Source organism: Diaphorina citri, unplaced genomic scaffold, assembly GCF_000475195.1.
Source record: "Diaphorina citri unplaced genomic scaffold, Diaci psyllid genome assembly version 1.1 scaffold3082, whole genome shotgun sequence".
Classification (NCBI taxonomy): Eukaryota; Metazoa; Arthropoda; class Insecta; order Hemiptera; family Psyllidae; genus Diaphorina; species Diaphorina citri.
Genome location: NW_007380494.1, coordinates 12,888 through 23,733, shown reverse-complemented (window position 1 = coordinate 23,733; position 10,846 = coordinate 12,888). Strand labels below are relative to the sequence as shown.

Here is a 10,846-nt window from a genome sequence, read left to right as displayed (position 1 = left end):
CCTTCCAGATAACTTTGAAAGTGAAACTGTTACAGACGATGACACTGACACTCTCTGTTACACCGGCCATCCTGACGGCCCCAACAAGGAGGCCCAGGTCTACGGTTCGCAAGCCAGATGTCAGCCGAATTTCTGTTTCCTTTTCAAGACGGAGTTGGAGGAGAACAATTTGGACGGCATCTGTAAGCTAGACACCAAGCTGTTTACAAACATGTTCAGAGTGGTCAAATCCTACACGCGCTGTGTCCAAGTTGTAGCTCGGGTGCGTAGTCACATCACGTGAGCTCACGTGATAGGAGGTAATGTAGAATATACCTCACGTGATAGGAGGTAATGTAGAATATACCTTGTTTATCCTGCTCGAATGAGACTAGAAAGTCCCTTTACCCCAGCAGTCTAAACAAGGTGACGTGATGATAGTGTTTATCTACCTTGAAATACCTACATCAAGCCTAGAATAAACCGAAAATATTTGTTTCGCAACAGTTGAAAATATGCTATGTTGATCAAATTGTACAAGACCAGGACTATGGTGTAACCTGCCAAGATCTCAATCACTCGAACGCCTCAATTATTACTATTACTCACCGAAGAAAATTCCGGTGAATCCAATAAAGTTGATGAGGACATAGGATAGCCAGAAGTTCCCATACGGTTGTCCATAGATCACGAATTGGACGAGGCTCATGGCAGCTATGTTGATCAAATTGTACAAGACCAGGACTATGGTGTAACCTGCCAAGATCTCAATCACTCGAACGCCTAAAAAAAAATAGAATAGAAAAGACAAATTAATAATGGAAACAGCCCAAAATATAATTAATCTCTCGCAACGTAGCCTAATTTTAGGGGTCCGTCAGAAACTGGTGTATTTAACGTGCTAAAGCGACTTTTGAGTCTCATCATCTAATCAGTACACTTTTACTTGGCGGGGAACTTTTTGCACAAAGAGGCCAGAACATTGTGTACGTGTTGACGTCATCTTTGTATGGGTTCTTGAACGGGATTTTCTGGAGACAAATCAGGATATGAAAGTTTCAGGATTATTACGAGTAGCACTGATGTAATTTTTTTTCTCGCGACTAACGTGTGGCCCTTCAAGCTTTTTTTTCACCTCCCACCAAGCCTTTTTTGTTCGGCCCCTGGCAGGTAAATGCCAGTAAAATATCACCAAATATGCTCTCACCTCGGTTCCTCGGTACCCATCCAGTTACAAACCATACTCGATGGTACCTAACATAAATTTTTCAGCTCTCAAGAGAGACTTTCCCCGATGTATTTATGAACTGCGGCCGGTGTAAAGTTTGGAACACTCAAATGAGGCCCGCGAATCTCGCGGTAAGAAAAAGTTGAGTATCTTTAAGGTAGAAACACAGAACCATCACGTCACGTTACATCACGTGATGTGACGTGATGTGTGGCTGTCCTGAACAAGATTACCTACAATTAACATTGTGGGAAAACTTGGGACTATATCTTTCTGACCCCCAGGAGTTCACGTGACGTGATAGGATAGAATAGAATAGAACATACCTTGTTTATATATCCTGCCCGAATAGGACTGAAAAGTCCCTTTACCCCAGCAGTCTAAACAAGGTCTCGTATATTTGATGGGTTAAAGAATAATACATACAACTAACAATTCAGTAAAAAGACCTTGCTTAACTATAGATCTATGGATGCGTGAAGGAAGATAGCAGTGAGTTTCTACCTTTTACACATGTCTATTTGAACTGCGGCTCTCACCGCGGAACAGTCAAATGTGTCCCTCAAGTCTCGCGGCAAAAAAACGTCGAGTACCTTTAGTTGCTTCAGTTTCACTGACTTTCTCCTATCCTGTCTTCCTTTTCTCTTCGCTTTCGGGACGATAAGACGTTAGTAATTACAGTTCCTTCTATCTAACCTCTTAAAAAAAAGAGTTGTCGAAAATGGGCAGTTGGGCAGAGAACCCCTCAACCTTCTTTTTGGGTACTTACATTCATAGGCGGGATATCAGCAACTTTAGGGTTGTAGCCACACGACCGGAGATAATCTTTCAAGATGACTCCCATGATGTCACGAATATTCTGCTCAATCTGATAGGTCGCCATGAAATCTATCAAACACTCCTGATCCTCTTGCGAAGCTCAGGAGTGGTTTGATTGGGTTCGAGTGTATGGTTACTATCTCTTCTCCTGGGTGTCCCTGGGTACTGAGTCTCAGTTTCACTTACTTTTTCTGGTTCAGCTTCTATGGCTTGGTTTTGCTGGTGGCAGAGTCGGAGGAACACTTCTTCTAAACTGTCAACACCGTAACTGGCGATCAATTCTTCGGGTGACTTCTCAGCTAGGAGGACACCCTTCCTCATTAGTCCTACCTGAAACAAATAGATAAATGGACAAGTTGAAGAGGTGTACAACGTCTCATTTTAGCCCAAAGCAATCACGCTAGCTAGGGCTGATTGAGAGGCTGACGAAAAACGCCGACTCCGTCTGTACACGGGAAAAGGCGAAGAAGAAGAAGAAAACAGTCTTATTTTAAATGGTCTATTTGTCAGACGGAACTCTGTAACATATTTGATAGAGGGGAGATGTAACAACGGATGTTTCATCGTCCCGAAATTGAAGAGAAATGGACAGGATAGGAGAAAGTTATTATTATTATTATTATTATTATTATTATTATTATTATTATTATTATTATTATTATTATTATTATTATTATTATTATTATTATTATTATTATTATTATTATTATTATTATTATTATTATTATTATTATTATTATTATTATTATTATTATTATTATTATTATTATTATTATTATTATTATTATTATTATTATTATTATTATTATTATTATTATTATTATTATTATTATTATTATTATTATTATTATTATTATTATTATTATTATTATTATTATTATTATTATTATTATTATTATTATTATTTTAAACTGGGAATGCTCTTCCATCCAACTACTAGTACTCACAACATTGGCCTGTCTGGCTTCCTCAATATAGTGGGTGGTGATAATGATGGTCTGTCCATTGGAGGACATCCGCTGCAGATACTGCCAGAAATAGTGGGCCAGCATGGGGTCCAGGCCTGAGGTTGGTTCATCCAGTATAACCAGGGACGGAGTGTGAAGCAGGGTCACCGCGATGGACACCCGACGAACTTGACCGCCACTGGAAAAAAGGGTGTTGTTAAACGGGATGTGGTTTGTTAAACGGGACGAGTCAAATGGGATGTGGTTTGTTAAACGGGGCGAGTTAAACGGGACGAGTTAAATGGGATGAGGTGTGTTTTTTTTTTTTTATGAGGAGGAAAAATCTTAATGACTTCTCCAGCATGGTGTGGAGGGTATGCTGGAGTCACGGCTCAGGGTATGGTGTTTCGCCCATTCTGTGGCACCATTCCTGGCCGCTCAACCCGCTAAAAAACCTCCCCGCTCTTCTTTCTTGTTCCCGGAACTTTTTTGTTATTACATCGGGAAATGAGGTGTGTTAAATGTCATGAAGTGTTCATCGCAAGAACTATTCAGAGCTGCAATAGGTAAATAAAGTTCGCCTGACATTGATGAGTTCCAACCTCCGACATCGACATGAAGAAGAAGGGCACAATCGAAAACCGATATATATCGATATATTTTTCGTCGATATATCGATTTATCGATATATTTGCAACTCATTTACATCCCTTTATGGATCACTGAAGTTAAGCAACGGTGGGCGTTCTTGGTATCCGGACGATCTGTGTGATTGTGTGCTGCTGGGTGAGGTTAATGTGAGTAGGCGGGTAGCTTATTGCCGAATAGAGTATAGAACCCCTGTCACTAAAAACCTTAGCAGTAGTGTTCATCGCAAGAACTATTCAGAGCTGCAATAGGTAAATAAAGTTCGCCTGACATTGATGAGTTCCAACCTCCGACATCGACATGGAGAAGGTACATGAAGAAGAAGGCCACAAGCTTTCTAGGGATGTTGCGATATGTCGAAAACCGATATATATCGATATATTTTTCGTCGATATATCGATATATCGATATATTACATCCCTAAAGCTTTCTAAAATTGTGTCCACACATAGTCAACGGGCTGGTGGACTATGTGAGGACACAACTTTAAAGCAAGATGTCCTGTTTAGTCTTTGAGTCAATTTGTATGTAGCCAGTGGCGATAGCACTTTCAATGCATCAGTCCTTTATGGATCACTGAAGTTAAGCAACGGTGGGCGTTCTTGGTATCCGGACAATCTGTGTGATTGTGTGCTGCTGGGTGAGGTTAATGTGAGTAGACGGGTAGTTTATCGCCGAATAGAGTATAGAACTCCTGTCACTAGAAACCTTAGCAGTTATATATACAGTAACGTTAAGCCCATAATAGAGCCGAAAACTGCCAAAAAAGAATCAATTTTTTCGGCCACCATCTCACTGACTCACCTAAGCGTACTACAGGTCCGATGGTCAGGCGGCAAATCTAACACCTCTTGCAATTCCTTCATCTTGGCTCTGAATTCTTCACTGGAGATACGATATAAACTGGCGTAGAACTGAAATGTCTCTGCTATGGTGAACTCATCAAACAATGCAGTCTCCTGAGGCATGAAACCGATCTAGAATAGAATAGAATATAAATTATTAATAATAATCCGAGCTTATTTATACTGCTCGCATAGGACTGAAAAGTCCCTTTACTCCAGCAGTAGGCTACTACTTTACTGTGGTCAAATTCTCAAATTAAATTGAGGATACAATTCCATACCTCGGCTGGGATTGAACCCACGCTCTCCAGTTTACCATATATTTCGTTTACGTAAGAATAAAATGAATAAATTTACGTAGGTGGATCCCAGACTAGTTGCGGTCATCTTGTTCGAAACCATGCCGGGTGGAAAAAATACTTGCGTACACTTGGAAAAAGGTGTTCACATTTTTTTTCCTTCTTTTTTAGTTAAGGGATATGGAGCGGGAAATAAAAAGAAATGGAGACAGTTTTTAAGATAGCAGGGAACCGGAACAATTAACAGAGAGCTTATCGTCCCGAAATCGGAGAGAGGAGGACAGGAAAGGAGAAAACCAGCCGTTCTGAGAACGAACATCGTCTGTTTAAGATAAAGTTCAACAATGCGATTATCGAACCCTCGACTTAGCGTTTACAACTTACATACACCGTTATCCTTCAAGCAAACCAAGTTGATGGCGGTCCATCTTAAAGTGTCTACAATCGGTACGCTATAGGTCGTTATGTACGCAACTAGTTTGCACTTTGCAGTGGATGTATGTATCAATGTATCATGTCCAAGTAAAGATCAGAAAGAATTTTATCCGCTCAGTTTAGTCGTGGGAATTTCAGACTATCTATTCTGTCCATCTGTCCATCTTAATCTTGAAGATCACCAAAGTATGGAAAAGTATTTACAATTCCATATTTCGATATGATTCGTCCAAATTCAAAATTCTGCTTTTCCATTGGCTATTATTACACTTGTAAGATACTTTTCCATACTTTGGTGATTTAGGGCACTGATGAGGGACATGCTACGACACAGACCAGACGAGAGGCTCATTCATTTCTTAAACGACGATAACGACCATGATAATTTGATATAGATATAGAACATTCCACAGAAAAACATATTGTGTTATTAAGACACAAGAAAAGACTTGCATGCAAATAAAACGAATATCTTGAAGTTGGGATTCTTATATTTCGTTTACGTAAGAATAAAATGAATAAATTTACGTAGGTGGATCCCAGACTAGTTGCGGTCATCTTGTTCGAAACCATGCCGCCGGGTGGAAAAAATAATTGCGTACACTTGGAAAAAGGTGTTCACATTTTTTTTTTTCTTCTTTTTTAGTTAAGGGATATGGAGCGGGAAATAAAAAGAAATGGAGACAGTTTTTGAGATAGCAGGGAACCGGAACAATGAACAGAGGGCTTATCGTCCCGAAATCGGAGAGAGGACAGGAAAGGAGAAAACCAGCCGTTCCGAGAACGAACATCGTCTGTTTAAGATAAAGTTCAACAATGCGATTATCGAACCCTCGACCCAGCGTTTACAACTTACAAGGCATACACCGTTATCCTTCAAGCAAACCAAGTTGATGGCGGTGCATCTTAAAGTGTCTACAATCGGTACGCTATAGGTCGTTATGTACGCAACTAGTTTGCGCTTCGCAGTGGATGTATGTATCAAAGTATCATGTCCAAGTAAAGATTAGAAAGAATTTTATCCGCTCAGTTTAGTCGTGGGAATTTCAGACTATATTCTATTCTGTCCCAATGTCCATCTTAATCTTGAAGGTAATACCTAATAATAGTGCTTATTTATACTGCTCGCATAGGACTGAAAAGTCCCTTTACTCCAGCAGTAGGCTACTACTATTATTATTGTGGTCAAATTCTCAAATTATATTGAGGATAAAATTCCATACCTCGGCTGGGATTGAACCCACGCCCTCCTGTTTACCAGGCGAACGCCTTGACCACTACACCACCGAGGAAGGTACCTATTCTCGGAGACGTACGAGTGGATAGAATAGGAATAGGCAATAGGCACATAAATATCTATCTGGATTCTGGACAGACTTAGGCCAGCCACTCTCTATCGGGTATACCTGATGAGGTGTGTGTGCTCATCAGGTATCAGGTAGACCTGACAGACGGATCTTTTCAGCCGTACCTGTCAGATCTACCTGATAGTGTATGCCGGTCATCAAGTACCTATCAGGTAGACCTGATTAAGTGTACCTGTCAGGTCTACCTGATAGTGAGTGGCTGGGCTTACAGACAATTTGTCTATTCAGTTCTTGTAGTTGTCGGTACATACATAAGTATCTGATTCTGTACCTACATACTTACATTGATTACATAGGTATCTGTACATCCTTACATAGATTACATAGGTATCTGTACATACTTACATAGATTACATAGGTATCTGTACATACTTACATAGATTACATAGGTATCTGTACATACTTACATAGATATCTGTACATACATACCTACATAGATTACATAGGCATATGTAGTTAGGTATGTAGGTACTAAAAGTTTAAACGTTGGGGTTACCGGTCATTCTGGGTTCTGGGATTTCCAAGGTTTAGAATGCAGTACACAGTCTGGTATCCCCTTAAACTTTTTTTTTTTTTTTTTTTTTTTCATTTATTATTATTTTTTTATTTTACGTTACGATCTACAATCTGTGTTTTTCTCATCATTCTTCTTCTTCTTCTTCTTCTTCTTTTCTGCCTTTTCCTGTGCACAGACGGTGTCGGCGTTTTTCGTCAGCCTCTCAATCAGCCCTAGGGTGATCGCTTTTAGGCTGACATTTGGTTTTGGCTACAAATTTTACGAGTGGATGCCCTTCGCACTCAACCTTTGCTATTTCTTTAGCAAGGGAAATTCAGGCTGGTATACTCTCTGTTTATAGTCCCCCAGCCAGACAGGCCAGACTAAGCTGGTCTACTTACTCTCACAAAACTACACACAAACAATGATAATATCGATAAGTAATTCATGTGGGAAATCACTGGAGATTCCAAATCTAAAGTTGGTGACATTTGCGGACATGGAAAGTAAGTAGGTACGAAACTTACGTAAGTCTGATTCACACTACAGTGCCAGTCTCGCTCCGGTCACGGTCCAGTTTCGGTCCGATCAAAAAGATTCGTCGCAAGAATGACGTTCTTTCTCCTATCCTGTCTTCCTTCTCTCTTCGCTTTCGGGACGATAAGACCTTAGCAGTTACAGTTCCCTCTGTCAAACCTCTTGGGGAAAAAATGTCGACGGAGGGGATCGAACCCGGAACCTTCTGCATATCCCCACTGGTTCAGGAGATAAACAAACCAACTGATGTATACGCATACGTACACACAATCTGGTATAACAAGATCTAGGTACCTACAATGATTTCCTGATCTCATTTAATAGCTTGAACCTGTATTGTTTAGGACTTGAGATCAAACTGGACATCAGATTTTTTCCCCGATTTTTTTCCCCCCCGAAAGAATGTCTCTTAAATCTAGAAAGAATGTCTCTGAAGGTCTTCGAATCGTCCCAAAATCGAAGAGATGAGGAGTACAGGATAGGAGAAAGCCAGCCTAGAGCAAACATGCACTCCGGATGACCTGACACATGCAAACGAGAAAGTAATTCATGTGGGAAATCACTGGAGATTCCAAATCTAAAGTTGGTGACATTTGCGGACATGGAAAGTAAGTAGGTACGAAACTTACGTAAGTCTGATTCACACTACAGTGCCAGTCTCGCTCCGGTCACGGTCCAGTTTCGGTCCGATCAAAAAGATTCGTCGCGAGAATGTTCCAAATTTTGACTGTGAGCTGACCGTTACCGTACCTTGACTAGAACGTCTAGTGTGTACACTCGCATTTACTTGCCTTCAACAATCATTTGATCGGACCGTTACCGGACCGTGACCGGACCTTGACTGGCACTATAGTGTGAATCAGGCTTTATCCGTTCAGGGTAAAATCCGCCCCGGGAGGGAATGGAGGGTTCGAACGTACGACCGAGCGCTTTCAAGGCAGACGCGTTACCAACCAAGCTAACTACCTCACTAGCACTAGGGTGGCAAAAAAAAACATTAAATTTCGAAATTAAACAAATATGAAAGTAGGTAAGTATGTAGACAATAAAAAAGAAAAGAGGTCAAGGAAACATAAAACCAAAGTAAAAAGAAGTTGAAGTTGAAAACCGTCAATTAGTGACAAGCAAGGACAGCGATGGTTATCATAGGATAAGTAAAGTTGAATAGAATAAAAACAAATTACAAACAAACAGAGATCTCAAGTTAAGTAAAACCATGTAAAAAAGGTAGGTAATTTTTATCACACGAAATAAACTGTGAATGCCATTTTTAGCGAATTTGTTTTCGTTATCTGGCGAAAATTGACGATTGATTTTTGATTCACAATTAATCGGCGATAAAAAGAACGACACGATAGGTATAAAATTACGAAAAAAGCGATGAGATATTATGAAGCGACGCGATATTACGTAAAAATGGACGCGATACGCGAAATCGTAGAAAGAAAAGAGATATTAAAGAATAAAAAATTGAACCGCAAAAAACTCACATGTAATTTTTCGGAATGGTCATGTTGAAATCCTCTATTATTAAATTACCTATGTGAAAGTAAATTATTATTATTATTTTTATCTATTTATATTTTCCAAGTGCATCAACAGGTGTGTTACGATCTACAATCTGAGTTTTCTTCTTCTTCTTCTTCTTCTTCTTCTTCTTCTTCTTCTTCTTTTTCCTTGCCTTTTCCCATGTACAGATGGTGTCGGCGTTTTTCTTTAGCCCTCAATCAGCCCTAGGATGATTGCTTTGGGCTGACATATGGTGTTGGCTACAAATTTTACGAGTGGATGCCCTTTGCTTTGTAAGCGCTAGTTCGCAGGTTCTATTCCCGTACGAGGAACTTTAATGTACATAATTACATAAATACACTGTTATATTTTAAGTAAGGCTGATTTCTTATTTAGTCTTACTTAGGCTACTAAAGGCCGAAAAAAGCTAATCTATTGATAGCATAATTGTACATGATTAATTAATTTTATTTCACTTACATAAATTCAAGTACATACTAAGTAATACCTATAACATATTATCTATAATTATAAAGGTAGGAATTTTATCAGAGCCAGGCCCTTTGTTACGTTTTAATTGCTTGATCGCCTGCAAAACATCCTGGGAAGTAAACTTGAAAGGCTCTAGATTAATTATCGTGTCAAAGTCAGGAGTATTCAACTATTCACATGATTAGAACCAGTTCATTGAATTCACCTTCAGATCAGGTGTGGGTATAGGATCAGGAAAACGATTCTAGGGAAACCGGCTTTTTCGCATTTTTTCTTCTTCCAAAGGAAAACCGGCTTTTTCGCATTTTTTCTTCTTCCAAAGGCCATATAACTTATTATATTTATGATTCATAAGTTGTGAATTTATGAGGGTTGGAATCAGTGGTGTGGAGTGAGGTATTCAAAAGGGGAAGCTGTGTAAATCAATATACTTATACATTATGCCGATCTGCTGGTGGTCTTGGAATCCAGGTCGAATAGGTAATCTCTATTTTCAGTATTTTCGGACACTCGCATTTACTTGCCTTCAACAATCATTTGATCGGACCGTTACCGGACCGTGACCGGACCTTGACTGGCACTATAGTGTGAATCCGTTCAGGGTAAAATCCGCCCCGGGAGGGAATGGAGGGTTCGAACGTACGACCGAGCGCTTTCAAGGCAGACGCGTTACCAACCAAGCTAACTACCTCACTAGGGTGGCAAAAAAAAAACATTAAATTTCGAAATGAAACAAATTACCTATGTGAAAGTAAGTATGTAGACAATAAAAAAAGAAAAGAGGTCAAGGAAACATAAAACCAAAGTAAAAAGAAGTTGAAGTTGAAAACCGTCAATTAGTGACAAGCAAGGACAGCGATGGTTATCATAGGACAAGTAAAGTTGAATGGAATAAAAACAAATTACAAACAAACAGAGATCTCAAGTTAAGTAAAACCATCTAAAAAAGGTAATTTTTGTCACACGAAATAAACTGTGAATGCCATTTTTAGCGAATTTGTTTTCGTTATCTGGCGAAAATTGACGATTGGTTTTTGATTCACATATTCACAATTAAATCGACGATAAAAAGAACGACACGATAGGTATAAAATTACGAAAAAAGCGATGAGATATTATGAAGTATGAAGTATTACGTAAAAATGGACGCGATATTACGTAAAATTGGACGCGATACGCGAATAAATCGCAAAGGATACGGATAGGTACGTATTAGCTACCTACTTAGTAAAAAAAAAAAAAAAA

General features: G+C 39.4%; 2 protein-coding genes across 2 annotated transcripts in view; one reads left to right on the top strand and one right to left on the bottom strand.

Annotated features, from left to right (window-relative positions):
• LOC103519971 overlaps positions 1-301 on the top strand; it is a 10,224-nt gene extending 9,923 nt beyond the window's left edge. The window contains exon 2 of the mRNA XM_008485062.2: positions 36-301. Coding sequence (XP_008483284.2) covers positions 36-283 — 248 coding nt within the window. The 3' untranslated portion in view covers positions 284-301. The remainder of the gene's footprint in view (positions 1-35) is intronic.
• Positions 302-580: 279 nt separating this feature from the next.
• Positions 581-4,868, bottom strand: LOC103519970 (ABC transporter G family member 20-like). Its single transcript, XM_017448359.1, has 6 exons — positions 4,824-4,868; positions 4,426-4,598; positions 2,974-3,172; positions 2,213-2,356; positions 926-1,010; positions 581-762 (listed from the first exon to the last, which is right to left on the bottom strand). The coding sequence occupies exons 1-6, from the start codon at positions 4,866-4,868 to the stop codon at positions 581-583; spliced, it is 828 nt and encodes a 275-aa protein (XP_017303848.1).
• Positions 4,869-10,846: the final 5,978 nt, after the last annotated feature.